The sequence below is a fragment of the Acinonyx jubatus genome, chromosome D1 (genome assembly GCF_027475565.1).
Source record: "Acinonyx jubatus isolate Ajub_Pintada_27869175 chromosome D1, VMU_Ajub_asm_v1.0, whole genome shotgun sequence".
NCBI lineage: Eukaryota > Metazoa > Chordata > Mammalia > Carnivora > Felidae > Acinonyx > Acinonyx jubatus.
In genome coordinates this window covers 83006143-83027437 of record NC_069390.1, presented here as the reverse complement: position 1 = coordinate 83027437, position 21295 = coordinate 83006143, and the positions used below count along the sequence as shown (strand labels likewise).

The window sequence follows — 21295 nt, the reverse complement described above, 5'->3', positions numbered from 1 at the left end:
GGGGTGTGCAAGGAGTATCTTAGTGCTTAGCAGAGCTCCCCACCTCTTCTGGGAGTCTGTCCTCAGCAGCCGCTAATGCTAGGCTTGAACTACACTAGGCAGTGCAATTCTAGGGAACAAGGCCTGGCCAGAAGACAAAATACTGCCTGGAAAGACTGATAGGAATAAGGGGTGACCTCAGAGTATAAAGGGTGCAGACTGTAGACACTCTTAGGAGATGGCTCTCTGACCTTTGTAAGGCTACAGTGGCCTCCCAACTGCAGTAAATCTCTGCATTGCTATTGAGTATCTTGAGTACCTGATATCATCACAGAAGACCAAACACACCCACTCCTCCCAATCCCAAATTTTGTGGGAATACAATTCCATGAGATTAAATAGAAACTTCAGAGTCTTCTCTAGAGCCCTTATCATTTGCTTAAGAGGCCTGGTATTGAATAATCTCTGGGGGGAAAAAAGGCTTGTGGCATAATCCTCATCACATTAGAGTTCTGGAAAATAGAATGAAATACCCACTATTTCCAGTCCTGGAACAGGATATCCAGAATCTCTGCAACGGCAACCACAAAAAGATCCTTCCATCAGTACAAATTACCAGGTCAAACGCTTGGACCCAAGGCCATCAGGAAGAACTTGCCTCTTCCTCAAACTATGCAGTAGAGAATTGACCCTCGAAGGGACTCCGAAGGAGGTGCAAGATTCCCTGCAGTGAAAGAGGGAGAATAGCAGAGGCCCTGGTCTCTCTTTGGTGCTGCCAGGAAGTAAACACTGGATGGTACAATTTGTAGGAAAAGAAAATTACCTCTAATTGGAGGTTGGGATAAAAATATCCCCAATCTGTAAACAAAGTTGTTGGAGCATCCTGGAGGCACACAACTTGAACTGCAGAGCTGCAGATATGCTCTCTACCCACTGTTAGTTCCACACCTTCCCCGGAATCGGCTCCTCAGTCTGGCTCCAAGATAATCCCCACTGGTGCTCATGCTCATTGGTGTCCTCAGTACTGAAGCACAGATGAGGGAAAGCTTCCCATCTTCTCTCCAGACCAGTGGAAATATTCATCAGGGCAAGCAGAGGAGAGAACTGGTCTGTTTTATCTCATCACAGGTGTCCTTCCTAAAGGTGGTCTGGGAAGTGTTGTTTGCTAGCTGTCCCTAACACCTTTTCTTTCATGTCTGGATAGGGCATCCAGCCAAGCCCTGCGTCTCTACTTCCTCGAAGAAAGAACTGAGGCAGACACCTCAACAGGGGAACTTGGGATTCACAGTTCTTAGGGCCCTCAGCCCTGGAGCAGCAAACCCTAGTTAGGTTTCCACTGTGGCCATGAAATTGTCCATTAAGTGTTGTTTGTTGTGCTGTGTCTTCAGGTCCACTGGTGAGTAAAGAGACCTTGGCTGATGGTGATGGGACACTCTAATTCCTCCTGTAGCAGAGGTAAGTGACTCTTTCTTTCACCCATGGCATGTATGATATGTTTACTTAAACACACACTACACAAAAACACACACTAACACACTCTAGCACACGAACACCCAGGCTCTTTTCGGTGAAATATGAAAGGGCTGCTAAACAGCTCCTTATAAAGGTGTCTCTCTAGGAAGACACTTTAAGCCAAAACTTTGGCATTATAATATGACCTTTCTCAGCTGTGCCACTACAAAAGAAAGGACCTTGCAAATAAATTGAACTGCAAAAGAACTTCCCTTCCTCATATAGCATGAGCAGCACATCTCGTTAGAAGGGGTGAAGGTTTTATCCCCTACTGTTTCCTTAGATTGTGGGGGTATCCTTCTATTTAGATGAAATTAAAGAAATACTTTGAAGAGAAGGAGCAGGACCTGATAGTTGGGAGAACATGTGAGAGACCAGAGTTGGAAATATTTCAAGGAAGAGGAAACTTGAATGGAGGTAAGATGGAGCAACAGGATCTTTGATAAACCCTGAAGAGGAATGCTTTTATAGAATAACTCTAGGGTCACAGACTTCCCTTAGTCAATGGATCTTACTTCCATCATGCTGTGAGGGTTGACTTCAGGTGATTGTTCAGGTGTATAATGGCATAGTGAAGGGGCAGAAGCCATAGCCATGTTACTTTTTAAGAATATAATCACACTGAGAGAACAAATACACATTGATGTAAAAGTTCCTCTTTGCTTCTCATTCTCTTTGACCCAACTGCAGACTGAAGGTACTTTTCTTTATCAAGACTCTCCAGGAATATTGTAGTCATTTTTCCCATTCTGAGCCAAAATAGTAGGAAACGGAAGGGGCACAGGCAACAGATATTTACTGAGCACCTAGTATCTTTTGGAACTTTATTTCACATGATCTTCACAACGACCACTTGAAGTAGGTATTGTTATCCCTATTTTACAGACAAGGAATCTAAGGCTTAGGGAAATTAAGTAACTTTCCCAACTTTACAAAAGCCAAGAATTTGCATCATTGCCCATCAGACTTCAGAGTTTATGTCTCCCCTCTTGTAATTGCTGATTCCAGGACCTCTCCAGTTTGTTTAGAGGTGATTCTCACAGGAAAACCCTACTCTTTGCTACTTGATTTACACTTTGCATTAGTATTGAAAAGTCTTGCACATGCTTTTGGTCAAGTTTAGCACAAGTGTATTTAGTTCCCTGAACTCTTTTAAGAAATGAATCTCTCCTTAGTAAATCACACATTAGAAACAAGCATATTCAGTTGGATAATGTGGTGATAGAAGCACAGACGCCACAGCTTCACTCACTGAATGCTTCCAGACCTCTGGTTCCCTTCTGAACAGGGCCAAAGCTCTCCTGGGAATAATTAGATCATATGAAGAAGCAGATCACTAGACAGCCAAAGGCATTCTACCCTGTCCTGGTGCATCACCAGTTAGGCTCCATTCCAGGATTGTGTCTCAACCACCAGCCATGACATGCAGACTCCATCTGTGGAGGAAAATCAATGTTTTACAATGAAGCACCTGCATCCGCTCTCATAGGAACCTCTGTTCCATATAGAATATTCATGGAGCCTTTCTCTGTGGTCTTGTTCTGAATTTCAAAAGATTCCCTAACAGAGAAAACCATTTAACAGACAGAACCATGTCACAATGCAAACACAGGAAATCAAGCAGGAGAAAAGAGGCACTAGTTTCTGAAAACTATTCCGTCCACAGTCAGACACCTCATACTTCCCAGGTAATCAGAATGGTTCTTTTAGTTAGGCAAATATGCCTGATTATATTTCCAAGAACTAAAGGGAATGATAAGACAAGAGAAAACAAAAGGAAAAAAGTCAGTGGGCCTAAGAAGATTTTTTCTCTTTTTAATTCCTGTATGTTGTTTTTGATGAAGGGAGAAAGGCTGCCATGATAATATAATTTTCACATATTTTTATTTGTGACTTTGGAATATGGAGAACTGGAACAGAAAGAGGGTTTAAGAAAAGAAAGACAAAATCATAATAATTGGTTGAGTTATTTTTAAAGTTTTTATTCTGTCTTTATGAAATTTTGAAAATGTAATTAATTCACACTTGCAAAGGTTTGAGCAATTATAAAAAGTTATAAAGAAGATCATAAAGTGATGACAGTTGAAGAATGTCCTTGGCAACAGCCTCAATTTATTTCATGTTTCTTGGCGTTCATAATTTGGTATATATGTGAATTATACACACACAGTTTCCTACTTTGTGAAAGCTAAAAATACTAAATGCTAAAAAAAAAATGTAGGGTGACTGTGTGAAAAATGAAGTCTTTAAGTTAAACATTTTTAAAAGTTATTCATTTATTTTACTTTTGAGACAGAGAGAGAGAGAGAGAGAGAGAGAGAGGAGAGAGAGAGAATGCAAGTGGAGGAAAAGAGAAGGGGCAGGGAGAGAGGGAGAGAGGGAGAGAGAGAATCCCAAGAAGACTGTGCACTCTCAGTGCAGATCTTGACATGGGGCTTGATGTGGCGGTTGATCCCATGATCTGTGAGATCATGACCTGAGCTGAAATCAAGAGTTGGACATTCAACTGACTGGCCACCCAGGCACCCCCCACTAAGTTAAACATTAAAAAATGATAGTTGTTGGAGGGGTGCCTGGGTGGCTCAGTCGGTTGGGTTTCTGACTTTGGCTCAGGTCATGATTTCATGGTTTGTGGGTTCAGGCCCCGTGTTGGGCTCTGTGCTGACAACTCAAAGCCTGGAGCCTCCTTTGGACTCTGTGTCTCCCTCTTTCTCTGACCCTTGCTTGCTCGCACCATGGCTCTCTGTCTTTAAAAAATGAATAAATGTCAAAAAATTAAAAAAATATATAAAAAATATTTGTTTTTGTAAACTCTGGCATATTTTACTAATAACTATACTTAGAATTCTGTTTTCACTCTGTTGTTTCCTGAAGCATTAGGGATACTTTCTATATTAGATATAGTAAAAGCTATTTCAAGATTTTTCCACAGTACTTTTTATTTTTTAGAGAGAGAGACAGAGGGAGAGTGGCAGAGGGAGAGAGAGAATCTCAAGCAGGCTCCATGCTCAGCATGAAGCCCAACGTGGGGCTTGATCCCATTACTCTGGGATCATGACCTGAGCTGAAATCAAGAGTTGGGTGCTCAACCTACTGAGTCAGCCAGGCGCCCCAAGAATTTCCATGGTAGTAAGTGACACTCAAAATCTCCTGCATCCCTAGGTCCAACTTCCAGTACCTTTTATGCTTCTCTTCATCTTATCTGCTTGTCTTCATAAAATTCTGCTCCATTTTTCTACCCTAGCCTTATCATTTTCCAATATTGAGAAATCAGAGCAAAGAATTATCATCCTGCTTTTCTGCAGAATAAACTATGGGCATGCCATCATGCTTTTGATCTACCACAGAAACTATGTATTGTGTTGAAAGACATCACTTTTTTAAAAAAATGTTTATTTTTGAGAGAGAGACAGGGAGAGAGAATGTGGGCGGAGGTGGGGGCAGAGAGAGAGAGAGGGACAGGGGATCCAAAGAGGGCTCCGCACTGACAGCAGAGATATGGATGTGGGGCTCAAACTCAGGACCCCTGAGACCATGACCTGAGCCGAAGTCGGATTCTCAACCGACTGAGCCACCCAGGCGCTCCAGAAAGACATCACTTTTATATTCTGCATAATATATGTCTTGCTTATGTTTTAAATGGATTTCAGCGCTTTTTGCTTCTATCACATTTGGAATCAGGGACTCAAAAGAGGTGCAGGCTATAATGCTTTAAAGACAATTAGAATGCATCCTTATTTGTGGAATAAGGATTTGTGGAAATAATTTGAGGAAATACTTCATTTCCAAGTTTTAATTGAGTGCTCCTTCTCTGATCTGTAGTGTTCCATTCATTTTATAGCTATGGAAATTTACCCCGCCCCATTCTTGAACACGTTTCTTTATCTCCTCCCATCGAATTCGTTGAATGAGACCTCATGCGCTTGGGTCCTGAGCATCCCTGAATCCATAGCGACCAAATTTCAGCTTCCCTTGTTACTATGGTGACGGCTGTGCTGGTCCAGGTGGTCGCTATGGTAACTAGGGGCGGGTAGTCGGGGCCCCGGCAGGCAGGGCGCATGCGCGCGGGGAAGCCTAGCTGCGCCGCGCGCCCGCGGCCCCTCAGCTCCCCTAGACATGGCGCTGAGGCGGCGGCCAACGGTCCGGCTCTGCGGCCGGCTGTCTGACTTTTTCCTCCTGCTGCTTTTCAGGGGTGAGTGTGCATGTTTCTGCCTTTGGGAGAGGAGGATTTGGGGCGGATGGGAGCAGAGCGGGCCCGGAGCGACTGAAGTGGTTCCTGGCGGGAATAGCGGTCCCGGCTCCGGAGACGCTGGGGGCTCGGCCGGAGGAGCGGCGCGCGCCCGCGTCCCGGCGGAAGGGGGTCGATCGGGGGCCTCTGGGCGGGGTCCCAGCCGGGTCGTTGCGGGGGTGCAAGGGGCCGGTGCGAGGCCCGGGTAGCTCGCTCCGGGCGGTGGGCAGGTTCCGGGCGGTGGGCACCGCTCTCTGGAAAGAAGGTGGAAGCTTAGGCGTGGGCTCGGAACTTGCTAGAACACACTGCGGAGCGAGCGCGTTGCCTAGAAGTCGACAGTGAGGGGCCTTCCGAAGTACCAGCGAAGCGCAACTCTGAGGCCTGCCTTCTTGGTCACAGCCCTCTGGGGATGTGCTGTTCATTTCTCTCTTGTTGTAAACAAAGGAACTGAATTGGGCAAACCCAACTTTACTTTGGGGGAAATAAACTGCCATAGATCTCAATCAAGTATCCTTTTTGTCTCCAGCCTGGCCCAGGAGACCCTGCAGACCCTTACCCTGAAATAGCATCTTGGCCGTTTTCATCAGGTCACACTGACAAACTTCGGAGTTTTGTTTTGTCTTTTCCACTGTCCAGAATTCTCTTAGATTTGTGTGTCTCAGGACAGTTGGATGGAGGGTCTAACGTAGCTTGTATTTAGTGAGCATGTACTATATACTAGGCACTTTGAAATCTTCTCACATAGAGCTTACAATAGCTTTGTGAGGTGGATTTTATTAACCCATTTTCAAATAAGAGAACTAAGACCTAAGTCAAGCCACCTTTTCAAGACTGCATCCTGAGTGAGTAGTAAAGACTGAAACCCATGTCTACCTAAAGCACACTACACAACACTTGTGGAGGACATCCTCAGGTAACCAGATGAAGTCTTACAGTTCTTAGGTCATTTATTGTTTGGCTCAATTGTTGTTGTCATCCCGTGATGTTTTCCAGAATATACAAATTAAAACACAAAGTGACTGTTTGGGAGTGGGGGTGGACAGACCAGAAAAACAAAGCACTCCTGTGTTTGATGTTCATTCTTGTGGAATGTTCATAATGGTGGTAGATAAAAGTAAGGGTCTGAGGCAGAAGCTGTGGAAACAGGGCTCTATGATGAAGGATAAGTTTCAGGATATGGGTAGGTGTTGTCATATACTTTGCCCGAAAGTGATTTCCAAAAACATGTGGTTGGGAGATATAAATGATCAAAGGCTAGCCAGGGGACAAGGGTGTCAGGAATGTCCAGCTCCCAGCTTTGTTGGTCACACTGACACTGTCCTATTCACAGACTGGAACAACTCCCCATTGTTGAAAAGTTCTGTTCACATGAAAGTTTGCAGTTTTTATTGCAGACACATTTGGCAGTTGAATTTCAACTTGGTTGCTTGTTAATAAAACTAGAAGATGCTAAGGACTTTGTATACCATTAACTTTTTACTTTGTTTTTCTGGAGGTACAGGTTTTGTAGCTTTCTTGATATTAAGGGCTGGGATTTACCTGCAGAGCATAGGAGGAAGAATAAAATTTTGCAAAATAGGACTAATGACAAGGAATCAAGGTGGTAGGTTGTATTAATACACCTTAAGGGGCTATAGCTATCTTTTTCAGTAAGGAGCTCTTTTTCTCTTATTTTGTGTGTACTCTAAACACACTGTAAAACCTTGAAAACTTTACTCTTCCGCAGGTCATGACAGCTGTGTCTTTTTCATTTTTATGATTATTTTTCAAATACTATTATTTTTCAGCGTTGTCATTTAAAAAAAATTGTTCCTGATATAATATATTGTTTTTGTTGTTCCTAATACAGTACATTCTTTATTAACCTTTGTCAGGCTGTTTAAGAATTTAATATGTAATTCATTTCATATTACTAACAACTTTAAGAGATTGTTAAAATTATTTTGTTCATTTTGTGCATGAAGAAACAGACTGAGAGATGCAGTAACTTGCTCAAGGTGATAACCTATGCGTTTTAAATTTGGGAGTTTTGAACTATTTCTGTTAATTTAATTTGTGGTTACTTGTATCATTTCATTTGACAGTCGATTTGTTATGCATCAGTTTAACAATTTATCAAATGTTCAAAGCTTTGTGGTTTGCATATAAAATATTCTTTTGTTGTATTGGTGACAGGTGCAATTCAGCCTTACAAATGTTATGCCACATGGCTTTTTTGAATGATTATGTAGTAATATTTTTTGGCTTCCAAATCTTTTGATGTCCTAGAGAGAAGTGCTTCATTTAGAATTAAAACAGTAATAGTTTGTATTCTTGATATAAAACAAGCTTGTGTGCTTAAGTTTAGCAAAATCTAAAAATTAAAATTTCCTGGAAAAAAATTTGAAAAGTATTCTAAACCATTTTTTAAGAATGACTTATTTTATGTTATAATTCCTTTTAAATTTTCTGGCAGATATAATTGCTATCAGATGTGTGTGTGTGTGTGTGTGTGTGTGTGTGTGTGTTCAGAAAAACAAAGAACACCTGCCCTGCATTATGCAGTGCCTCAAATCAGCTGTTCATTCTCAAATGACTTGTTGATAGGCATTTATTCATGAGTTCAGGCTTCAGAGACTGAATGGATAGCTATTAGAGGTACTTAATCATAAGTAATTGCAGTATTATATCCAGACAAAATTATCATACACCAGCCCCTAAGGTCTGTGTAACTTGCACTTAAGGAAGCCTAGTAGGATAGGCTTAGAACAGTTCTGAAAGAAACCAGATTTGTAATTAAGCACACTTTCTGAAATGGACACATAATGTAACTGAAGGAGCTATGGATTTAGTATATCAAGCTAGCAGCTGTTAGAGATGTGATATTAGCAGATTCCTTCTCCATAAATTCTTTGAGTTTTTTCAAAGCACAAGTGGGGTAAAAGAAAAAATATGTGTATGAATGAAGTGAGGATGTATGGAGTCTGTTGAATGATACTCTATTCATGAAGCTGGATTCTTTTTTTTTTTTTTTTTTTAAGATATGTTTAGAATCAGGCAGTGTGAGTATGATGCTGTTAGGGTTGAATACAGATTTCAGAGCTCTCTCTACCCTCTGAATGCTAACCATATATGCAAATAGCTTCACTGGAGTATAAAGAGATCCTGAAAGAAAGTTTTGGTAAGCACATTCTTTTACACCTAGTTTAGCAAGGACAGTATCCACCATAGTACTCTATATGGAGATCTAAAGCTTTAATTTACTGCCTCTTTGCCACTTTTCATGACATACAGAAAGCTTCCTGAGAATTAGCCCTTGTTTCTGATTTAAAGGAATACTGTAGTATTTTGTGGTGGTGTGTTTTCTTTGTTTTTAGGTAGTATCTATTCTATGTTATATATTTCCCATGAGTAGTTCATATGTTCAGTGGCAGTTTCAATGCTGATTGTGTAGAAACATCAAACTTTTTATAAGTTAAAACTATACAAACATTTTTAAAAATTTTTAAATGTTTATTCATTTTTTGAGAGAGGAGGGAGAGAGCACGCGCATGCGCACAAGTGGGGGGGGAGAGAGAGAGAGAGAGAGAGAGAGAGAGAGAAAGAAAGAAAGAAAGAAAGGAAGGAAGGAAGAAAAAAAAAGAGGGAGACACAGAATCCGAAGCAGGTTCCAGGCTCTGAGCTGTCAGCACAGAGCCTGAGGTGGGGCTTGAACTCAGGAACCACGAGATCATGCCCTGAGCTGAAGTCGAACGTTTGACTGAGCCACCCAGGCACCCCATATTTCTTTAAAAAAAAGTTTTTAAAATTTATTTATTATTTATTTTGAGAGAGAGAGAGAGAGAGAGAGAGAGCATGCATGAGGGGCAGAGAGACAGGGAGAGCTAGAATCCCAAGCCTGCTCCACGCTGTCAGCATGGACCCCGATGCAGGGTTTGATCTCGCAAACTGTAAGATCGTGACCTGAGCGGAAATCCAGAGTCTAATGCTTAACTGATTAAACCACCCAGGCGCCCCTACAAACATTTTCTTTCCTCATGTTATTTTTCATTTTCACAGAATCCCAAAGCTTCTATGGTTCAGACTTCTTTCTGTGAATTATTGCCAAAGTCAAATTATGCTATATTCATACTCCTACTCTGCCTAACCTAACCTTGTCTCTCAGTGACCTTTCTTATTTCTGTATAAGCATGACTCTTAGTTTGTAGTTCAGTTTAGTATAGCATTTATTGAATATCTGTTCAATATATTGAACAGGCACTGTTGTGCATACTACGGGTGCAGAAATGAATAAAGCATCCCCAGCTCTTGAAGAGCAAGGATAGTTGTATGCTGAATTACATTGGGTTTCAATTATTGGGTATAATACATTCTATCTTTTCAATGACACTAAAAACTCATTAGAAACCGAGGCTTAATTTCATTTCTTTTGTATCTTTCTAGAGATGACTATAGTAAATATTCTCTTTGTCACTTGTAAGTCAGTTAACTATCTTAAGTACTTCCTCTGTGTCTAGGCATTTTTTATGTATCTTAGCTCCAGTGGCCCCAGGAACTTTTGAGAATTCTTAGTTTTTACTGCAGTAGTTTCTGTGAAAGAAAGCAAATGGTAAGTATTTCTTGGTTTAATTTAAAAATCTTACCATGTATGCAAGTTATACATGGTTAAGAAGAAAAAAAAACATGGAGAAATGTTTATGAATAATTTAAGTGACACAAGCTGCAGGTAGGATTAGCATATACATATGATTACAGTTATGCAAAAACTAATCTTATGCTTAGGGGGAAAAAAAAAACCCTGGAATCTAATGAACCAAAATGTTGATAGGTACTGTTTTTGAGTGGTAGGTCTTATGGCTGATTGTTTTCTACTTTTCTCTTTTTCTGGCTGACTCTTTTGTCTTTTTCCCAAGTTTTCTTTATTTTCCCCCAAGTTTTCTTTAATGAGGATGTTTTTTAATAATGAAAAAAATTGTATTTTGTTTTGGCCTCTGATAGATAAAATAGTGGAATTTTAGATTTGACAGTAGTAAAGATTTTCTTTTCTTTTTTTTAAGTTTTCCTTTTATTTTTTAATTTTTATTTATTATGTTTTTATTTAAGCTATGGGTCATTTCCTGCTTTTCCTTCATGGTCTGAGAAGCCAGGTTTCTTTCTCTGTAATGAAGCATAAGTAAGATCCCAGACAATTCTTAAGTTTATTTTAATGTGTATTTATTTTTGAGAGAGAGACAGAGACAGAGAGTGAGTCAGGTAGGGGCAGAGGGAGAGAGAGAGAGACGGAGTGTGAGTGGGGGAGGGACAGGGAGAGAGAGAGAGAGAGAGAGAGAGAGAGAGGGAGAGGGAGAGAGAGGGAGATAGAGAATCCAAAGCAGGCTCCAGGCTCTAAGCTGTCAGCACAGAGCTGGATGTGGGGCTCGAACTCATGAACCGTGAGATCATTAGCTGAGCCAAAGTCGGATGCTTAACCTACTGAGCCACCCAGGCACCCCTAAAGATTTTCTTTTAAAATGGAAAAACTTGGTGTGCCTGGGTGACTCAGGTCATGATCTCACGGTTTGTGAGTTCAAGCCCTCCATCAGGCTCCATGCTGATAGTGTGAAGCCTGCTTGGGATTCTCTCTCTCCCTCTCTTTTTGCCCTTTGTGCGTGAGTTTACTCTCTTTCTCTCTCAAAATAAATAAATAAACTTTAAAAAAAAATGGAAAAACTTTGAGTCTGGGTGGCTCAGTTAAACATCCAACTCTTGATCTCAGCTCACATCTTGATCTTGGGGTCATGAGTTCAAGCCCTGCATTGGGCTCCATGCTGGGCACGAAGCCTACTTTAAAAAAAATTAAAATGGAAAAACTTTGTTTAGTTCAATGTGATAGCATGTTGATTGTGAACCTTAATTAATGTCCCTCACAGTGAATGAAGTAGGGAGGGGCTAACCTGATTCAGTTGTTTGATCATGTCTTCTTTGTGACTCATTTGAGAGGTTTGTTACTGGGTTTTGGGTGGGGGAGCCAACTGTGGCATCCTCAGCAAATGGTTAACTGGAAAACTGAAAGAGCTGATGAGAAAATCTGCCTCACTACCTTGTTTTCTTGTTTTTTTGTTTTTTTGTTTTGTTTAAACAAGCAAAATAATCTGAGTAGTTGCTTTGGTCTGCCTGTTCAGAGTCAGCCAGCGTTTATTGAACACCTCCTTTGTGCTAGCTGGGCAACTCCTGGAAAACTGTTTTCTTTGTCTTGGGTGAGAGGAACACCAGGTCAAATTGACTTCCTTGGAAAATAGACTCTGAAAGATGTTTCCTGAAGAGAGCTGTCAGCTGATGTATCCTTATCACTTCTTCCTGCCCACCATGGACTTCCTTGTCTGATGTTTTTCTGTAAGGAATATGTATAATGTCTTTAGAATGAAGCACAGCTGTCTGGAAGGTTACAAAGAATGCAGTGAATCCTAAGACAGCTGCCTTTTTCCCCCCCCACTCCTGTTTTTCCTCTAAAGTATCTCTACCAGGGTATTAGAACTTAAACAGCCAATCCATATTTATTTGGCAGTCTCTGTTTTCACGGCTGTAAAGCTTTCCATGAGTAAAACAGGAAAATCTAAGATGAACACCTCTTTAGACCAGAAGAAACATACAGTTTAGATAGTTAACAGAATAGCATTTTTGGAAAATGTTTTAATGTGTTTAGAAGTGAGAGCACTTACTTTCTCTGGCCTGGTAGACAAGAATTTCAAGAAGGAGCTGGACTTTTAGGGATAATTTTGATTTACCTAGTGCAGATTTGGGGGGAATGGAGGTGTTGGGGGCCAGTAAAGTGAAGGAAATATTGAGCAAAGGCATGGAGTTGGAAATGCCTACATTGTATTTTAGGACCAATGAGTTATAATAAGAAATAATACCACCTACCATTTATTGAAAACTATGTGGCAGGCAATGTGCTGATAGCTTCACCTGGGCTATTTTAATTGATCTCAGAAGTCAGTTTTTATAGGTTGCATTTTGCAGATGATGAATCTGAGACTCAGAAAGGTTAATTACCTAACTTAAGGTTACAGTTAGTAAATTAAGGAGCCAGATCGTCCATGTAAAGAACATTGGGGAGTAACTAGATTGTAAAGTGCTTTCGATGCCAGGCTAAGAAATTTGGATCTTGTTATGTAGGTCCTAGAAATTAATGTGGCAGTTTGAAGCAGGGAAGTGATACGATCATATGATTTTAGGAGCATTAATCTGATATTCAAGAAGATTGGAGAGGGAAGGTTGGTTAGGAAGTTCAAGCTCATTTCCTTCAGGGTAGGCCTCTTGATCTTCAATTCACTTTTATGCATATATAAAAATATATTTATTTTCTTGAAATATAGGTTTATGGATGTGTAATTTTTGGTTGATAGTTATTTTGTCTTAGAAACTGGAATATGTAACTTAGATGCTTTCTGGTTTCCATTATTACTGTGGTGAAGTCTGTGCTTCAGTTCATCATATCCTCAGTCTTTTCTAGGTTGCCTGTCTTCTCTCCAGCTACTTTAAAGATCTCTTCTTTGTCTTTGGCATTCTGAAATGTTACTATTTTCCTTGTTAATTTGCTATACTTTGTGTATCTATGACTTTATGTCTTTGCTGAAAATTCTAAGGTTTGTTTAAATACTGTCTACTTTCTGTTCCTTAATTCTTTCCTTCTGGAACTCTGATCAGATATATATTCATTCTGTCTTTCAAGACTGTTAACCTTTCTGTCATAATTTCATATTCCCTCTGTGCTCTTTTGGGTTATTTATTTAGCTTTGATTTACAGCTCTTTTTTTCAGCTGTGTCTAATCTGTTTTTTAACCAGTACATAGAGTTTTTTTTTTTTCACCAATTATATTGCTCATTTTTGAAATTTTTACTTGGTTCTTTTTATAATCTGGTCTCTTTTGCTTGCTCATATTTTTAAGTCCTTTTTAATTTTTTAAGTTTATTTTTATTTTGAGAGAGAGAGATAGCAAGTGGGGGAAGGGCAGAGAGAGAGGAAGACAGAATCCCAAGCAGGCTCTGCGTTGTCAGTGCAGAGCCTTATGTGGGGTTCAAGCCCATGAACTGTGAGATTATGACCTGAGCTGAAGAATCAGAAACTTAACTGACAGAGCCACTCAGGCACCCCTAAGTCCTTTCAAAAAAAACATTTCAAGTGTAGCTGTTTTATAATCTTTATCTGATACTTTAGGTATCTGAAGTTCCTGGAGATCAAAATCTAATGTGTGTTGTTTCTTATGACTGTTAAGGTGGTTTGTTTGTTTTCTTTATTCATAAGCTGACACTTGGTTGATCGTTATTAGTGGAAATATGGGTCTGACCTTATGATGCTTCTTATGAGAGTAGCTTCCACCAGACAATGGCCACCTGGGATGGCTTTACTCCTTTGAGGGTCCCTGGGATTATTTGAAGATGCTCAGCTTCTCTGCCTTTCTGCTGGCCCAAGGGCACAGTCTCCCCACTAAAGTGTTAAAAATGAGCATTTGCTCTCAGAGTCACACCCCCACCTATCTTTCTGGTTTCAGCCTGTGGCTGTTTTATTTTGCAGATCCCCCCATCTCCTGGGAGCCCAGAGGTATATTAGAAACTATGGTGTGCATTGGACCTTGTTATTGGAATGAAAAGGCCTTTTGAAGTATCTAATCCATACTGCTGGAAGCAGGAATCTCAGCTTTTACTTAACCTGCCCCCACCCCCCCCTTTTTTAAAGATCATTTTAATTTCTTTCTTTTTTTTCTTTTTTGAAGAGACAGAGAGCATGAGTGGGGAGAAGGGGCAAAGGGAGAGAAAAAGAGAATCTTTAGCAGGCTTCATGCTGAGCATGGAGCCCAATGTGGGGCTTGATCCCACGACCCTGGGATCATAACCTGAGCCAAAATCAAGAGTTGGATGCTCAACCGACTGAGCCACACGGGTGCCCCTGGTCCCCCTTTTGATTAACATAAGAGTCACATACGTTTCTTTAAATGTTCATCTTGTGAAGGCAATTTGTTTTCAGTTTTCAGATATAAAATAAAAAATATTGACTATGTGTTTTCAGAGCACATATATACTCAGAGAGGTTGTGGTATGCATGAAGGAAAGGATTGCATGATTCTTGCTAAGCATCACTGCTTTGAGGATGGGGCTATATTATTTTAAAGATATGCCCAGTTGTACAACTATAATCTCTGTGGATTGGATTCTCTGAGAAGCAACCATCTATCATTCAAGATACAGCAACTTAAAATTTGGAGAATTACAGCTGTTTTGCACTAGACAGGCACCTGAAATAGCAGCTTTTTACTCTGCTAGGAACAGGTATAGGTGAAGACATTCAGAGGTAAAATGTAAAAGTAACCTTGAGCCTTATAGCTGATATCTGAATCTGAGATTCAGATTCCTACAGAATGAAATGCTGGTTCTCTGAAAGGCTGATCAGTCCATATACTGGGAAGAAGAAAACCACTCACTGCATCTTGGGAAGGCTCCATTGTTTGTAGCCTTTCAGATACTTTTCTGGTTGAAGGAAGGATCACAGCATTGTGGGTGTTAGGCATTCTGGATTCATTTCCCAGCATTGCATGTGATTCATATTTGGACCTTGGGGAGATAATATTGGTTTTAATCCAAATCATTTGAAAGTAATTTAAACACCATTCCTCTCACACTACCAGCAAAACATCTACATTTCTTTCCCCTTATTAGATGGCTCACTTTAACTATATGAGTTTCACATCAAAAGAAGTGATTTTATGAGAAGTTAAGAGAATTTTTAACTGGTTAGTTGAATTAGTTTATTTGTTAATTAAAAGTGCATTAGAAGTTTACAAAAATCTCTTTCTTTACTGAAAGTTTAGAAGTGTTTTAGAAACAGGTAAACTTGGTTTGAACTCTAAGATGTCGGGAATATTCATCTTTCAGAGCCTCAGGGTTTTTTTTTTTGTTTTTGTTTTTTTGTGTTTTTTTTTTGTTTGTTTTTTTAAATCTGCTACAGCCTTACTATGTCTAATGTTTTAAGAGTTTCTGTGTTTCTTGGGGCACCTGGGTGGCTCAGTCGGTTAAGCGTCTGACTTCAGCTCAGGTCATGGCCTCACAATTCGTGGGTTCGAGCCCTGCATCCGGCTCTGTGCTGACAGCTCAGAGCCTGGAGCCTGCTTCACATTCTGTCTCTCTCTCTGCCCCTCCCCCTTCACACTCTGTCTCTCAAAAATGAATAAATGTTAAAAAAATAAAAAAAAAAAGTTTCTGTGTTTGTTTACTCTGAAGAAAAAATTGAGAACTATTTGGTTAGATTGGTGTTCTTAATTCAGTTTGATTTCTTAGTATCAGATATGAAGCTTCACTCTAACCATAAGTCCACTGGTAATAAAGAACCAGTTTAGAACCTTAGTTGTGAGGCTTTAGAGCACTGGTTCAGTAAGAACAAATATTTAAGTGTCTTTAATTTAATAGGCACTGTTTCAGACTGTCCAGATACATTGGTGAAGTAGCTTATGGTATGAATACTTCATAGGAAATAAAGCTACAGATCCTTTCCTCCAAACGGTATTCTTATGTACATATATTAAAAAAAATATATACTATTTTTGGGGGTTTATAGCCCCCAGAAGATTATTTATACACCTCAGGTTGAGAAACCTGCCCTAGGGCTCAGGATCCTTATGGGGGACACATCCTTAGAATGAATGTTTTTTGAAATAGATGCTTACTGCATATAGAGTTCAGGAGCATTACAAAAATGTTATTTTATTCTTATGTTATTTCTTCTTTCCATTAATTCTGTTATAGCCCAACATTTCTGTTAGACTCTTTATATATTATGACTCTCAGTGTCAAACATCTAGTTATATTCTCTATACATTTCCAATTTAAATTTCTCTCTAGGTAAGTCTGAGAGTGAAGAGTTTGATTTAAATGGAAAACAAAGCATACATGTAACTTTAGACATGCTTAATTCCATAATTTTCAGTGTTTCATCATGTCAGTACAGCTCTAGGAGGTATGCAGGGGTAAGCCATATGAAAGACAGAGTGAAATGCCAAGATGAAATTATTGCTGGAATTCCTTTTCCATCTATGTCTGGTGTCTGTTTATAGCAGGTTTCGCTGTCTCTCTGTTCCTCCCTGGCTCACTCTCTTTCTTTTACTTAGGCATTAGTGATGAGAGAAGAGTCCTGAAGATGTTTCATAACATTGGATGAGGGACTTCACTGAAGCCAGAATAAATATTTTCTCCTTCTATTACTCTGTGGCTAATATGCCACATGCTGTTTGCAAATTACAACAAACTATTCCTCAGAGTGAGTTCAGGGTCAGGTAATTTTCTTGAGAAGGAGTATGTTTTTGTGTTTTGTTCTTTCTTCAACTCCCAGGTTTTACTTTCTGTGCTTTTCTTGTGAAGTACGTTTTCTACGTGTAGAGTAAATAAAATCTGTTAAAACTTTGGTTGTTTCTATTATATGCGAGCAGCACCTTTTGGCTCATATATTTTAAAAGCTACTTTTAATGAAACCTCGAGGAAGAAAATGTAATTGGAATTTAGAGTCCCGGTTTTAAGCCTCATGACTTGCCTACAGCATGATGATAATGTGATATGTTTGGTTGTAAAGCCTTAGTTTCCAGTGGAAATCACTGCTTTGCCTTCAAGGGTGAGATTACTAGACTTGGGTTTCCTCATGACAGAGGTGAGGCAATTCTTTACCTGTCCACAGCCACCCTTTTCATTGAGGCATTGGATTCTAGAGAAATGTTTCTTTCTCTTTTTCTTTTGCAAGATTATGGCCATGTAATAAAGGGAACATAGATCATAAGACTTTATTTACTTTTTATTGGGAATCATGATTTGGAGCATGTTCTTTATCTCTGTAAAATTGTTTCATTATTATCTTCTGAGTAACCCTTGTTTATTCCATTTCTATCTTATTATCATGGCCCGTCTACCCTGAAATATGGAGTATAGTCTTCTTCTTCATTCCTACTTATTCCCTAGTGTCCAGCTTAGTGTACTTCTCTGTAAAGTCTTTTTTAGATCTCTAACCTGGAGTGATCTTGTCCTCTTCTGAATTCCTATTTATTAGGAAGAGCATAAACTAGACCAAGATTTGGGTCTCAGCTCTGCTATATGTCTTGCCAAAATTAATTTACTTTAAAAATTTACTGTAAAAAATGGTAATAATGTGTAACTTTGTAGGATTGTTTTTCAAACCAGTGACTATATGTAAAGCTGCCATCAAAGTATCTAAATAAATGGTAACAAAGGTAACACTAATTAATATAGCAAAATTAAAATTACTTACATAATTCTTATAAAATGCTCTGCAGAGGGTCTGGCAAAACAATACGCTTTTAGTGTTAGGTTTGTTTTTTGTTCTTGCTGTTGTTATTAGTCAGTAAGTGGTAGAGATTTACTTTATTACTGTTGTTGCTGTTACTGTTACTGTTTTACTACAGTTCATTTGATCCTTAATTATTCAGAAGCAAGTTTAAAGTGAAGTTTATCAAGCTTATGCTTTTGGACTCCTCACTTAAAAAGAGACCCCTTTTGGGGCACCTGGGTGACTCAGTCGTTTGGGGCTCTGACTTCAGCTTAGGCCGTGATCTCATGGTTTGGCTCTGTGTCCAGCTTTGTGCTGACAGCCTGAAGCCTGCTTTGGATTCTGTGTCTCTCTACCCCTCTCCTGCTCATTTTCTGTCTCTCTCAAAAATAAACATTAACAAAATTTAAAAATTTTAAGGCCCCGGATTTCATACTAGCAATATGTCCTCAAATTTGCATAAATTAGATGCCATAGCTATAATCAATTAAGATTTTTTTCTTCTTCCACTTTGCCTTCCCCTCTGTCATACTTCTCCTTATGTTGAGTAGTATTGTAATGGTCACAGGCATTTTCCCCAGCTAAGGGGAAGTGAGTTGGGAACACATTCAGTTCTGGTTTTAGTGGAATTGTTTATGTGGTCCATGGTCACTGGTATATAGAGCTGTTATTGCTAACCATCTCAGTGTAAGAATGGCTTCTGAGAATATTCAGCCATGTTGTTTGACTTACGAGGATTGTGATATGAAATTGTAGAGCCTACTGTGAGTGCCATTTTTAAGCCCTCATAATGCCATTATAGTGAGTATGTGGTTGAAAAGTAGGTAATGAGTTTTCTCATGTCAAAGAGTATTTAAGATTTGTCACTGTTCAAGAAAACTCAAAATATTCTGAAGTCTTACAGCTTAAATGTGAAAGAAACTTTAGATAGAAGTTTTTGCAAATTTAACAATACTTAACACTTTGCATGATTTGCCAATAGTGCATATTTTATTTTCCTGGGATATTACCAATAATGAATAATGAATTATGAAGCAGAAAGAAACTTTCCTAAAGTATCAATATTACATTTTTTTATTAATCATGTTGAAAGAAAATCTTAATTATCATTGTTATTTTCATAGGCAATATTACAAAATGATTGGCATATGATAAGGTGATTTAAAATCCCAAGATAAAGGAAAGATTGTAGAGAACCAAGGAATTAATGAAAATATTGTTATATGTCTAGATTTTGTGATATTTGTGTGGCCAGCTTTTAAAACTTATAATTTTTTTTGTGATTTTTGTTCTCTTTCTTAATAAATATTCACTTACTACCTAATTTTGTATTCATAATTTTGTATTCATTTTCTTATTGAGGGACTCAAAATTATAGCATCAGGCTGCACAAAACCTAGTGTACACTAATTATACTCTAATTTGAATCATATCTTTGGATGTTAGATTGACCTAATTTAAATTATTAATGGCAGTATATTTTTCCTATTTGTGTACCTTTGACTCTTCAAGTAGTTTGCAGTTTGAGGGGAGAAATCTTGTCTTAATGCCTAGCATAATTCTTGAAGTAGGTGTATAGATATAGGTATACAGATATTCATTGATGAGAGAACAGTGTGGCAAAAGGAGGTGTCTATTCTTTAGTTGTGGGTTTGAGAAAGGGGTAGGAGTTTCACTAGCTGTTTTAGATGGGGGCTGACAAGTATTTCTGTTCAAACATATTACAGTCTTGACAGATGAGAAGCCATGGTCTAATTTTTATGTTTCTTAATCTTTATTTTAAAGTAATTTGGAGCCAGCAGACCTGGTTTCTACTTTTCCACTTTGATCTCTGATACTTTCAAGTTTTGAGGTTATAATTGTCTCCTAATATATTTCAGACTTATTCTCTTAATCTAGGAAGAGATTATAATACCCACTTTATAGGATTGTTACATGGATCAATTGAGACAGTAAGTGAAAGTGGTACTTTGCCAAATGCTACACACTTTCACAAGTGCTACAAATGTAAACTATTACCATTCTTTGCTTTATTCCTTTTGGGTGCTCAAGTTTTATTAGACCTCTGGTTCTCCAAAACTTTAGCTTACAATCCTAATTAGAGGAACTTTTTTTTAAGTGGGATTACACCCACTGCAGAGCCCAACATGGGGCTTGAACTCAAAACCCTGAGATCAAGACCTGTGCTGAGGTCAAGAGTCAGACAGTTAACTGACTGAGCCATGCAGGCACTCCAGGGAACTTTCTTCTATTAAAGCTTCCCTGATGGTTTATTTTGATGAGATTGCCAGTTAATTTTTTTTTTCTATGTAGGGAAGACATTTCATCTAAAGTACAGATAGTGTCCTTAATTAAAAACAAAACAAAACAAAAACCAAAAAACAAAAAAAAACTAGTTTTAAGTTTCAAGAGTAAAGAAGAAAAAATTCTCTTTGACATTCTGGGATTTAAAAAATGGCTCAATGATATTTGTAGAAAGGATTAGACCTTTCATGCTTTGGGAAATTTTCATGTCTGAACTAGCAAACTTTCAATAATAAAAAGCATCGGTGAGAATTTCAGCATATCTTTAGTAAAGGGGATGCCAATATAAATCAGTGAGTTTACATTAAAAATAAATGTCTTATTAGATAAATAGATATTAAGAATGGATGAGTTCAGGATAAGAAAATGCCTTATGAATCAATAGATCTCCATGTTTCATAGGCTATTTCCACCTGAGAGTTTTACGTTGCCTTTTCCCAAACCCTTAGTGAAATGAAGTGACAGAATTTCATGTTCTCAGATAAGTGTGCCATATAATGTTAGCAGTCCTTCAGATGAAGTGCTTTTTTTTTCCTTTTTTTGCATATGGGAGTATGAAGGAAAACATTCTGTAACTAAACAAATAAAATATCTCTGTGTTTTTTAAATACCTCTGTTTTAAGGCCCAAAGAATATATGGTTTTAAAAAATGCTAAAACCATATGTTGTTATTAAACCAGAGCATTATAGGCATTAAATTCTGGGCTCCCAGCTCTCTCTCACAGATTATATTTTTATTTATTTCAAAGCATTAGTTGAAGTCTGGAGAGTCTGAATGTATTAACTACTGCTCAGAGTTAGAGGCACTCATTCATTGGAGGGCCAAAATTTGGAATCTGTCTTGTTACAAACCTAGGTAGGTAAGATACTTAAAAAAAAAAAGTCTTCTTCTTTTGAAGGTCATTCATGTTGGACTTCTCTGGAAGAGGGAACTGTCTCATAGGCCAAATCTAATTTCTCAGTAACTGGAGTGGTTATCAGGAGATCTATAC

The 21295-nt window shown here is 38.7% G+C and overlaps 1 protein-coding gene across 2 annotated transcripts in view; it reads left to right on the top strand.

Annotated features, from left to right (window-relative positions):
* The first annotated feature begins 1382 nt into the window (after positions 1-1382).
* Positions 1383-21295, top strand: part of JAM3 (junctional adhesion molecule 3) — an 84540-nt gene continuing 64627 nt past the window's right edge. The window contains exon 1 of one of the 2 annotated variants that reach the window (XM_027036955.2): positions 1383-1434. In XM_027036955.2, the coding sequence (XP_026892756.1) occupies positions 1398-1434 (37 nt within the window). In that variant the 5' untranslated portion in view covers positions 1383-1397. Of the gene's footprint in view, positions 1435-5529; positions 5684-21295 lie in introns of those variants that run through there. The other variant, XM_053203848.1, reaches the window with a different exon arrangement.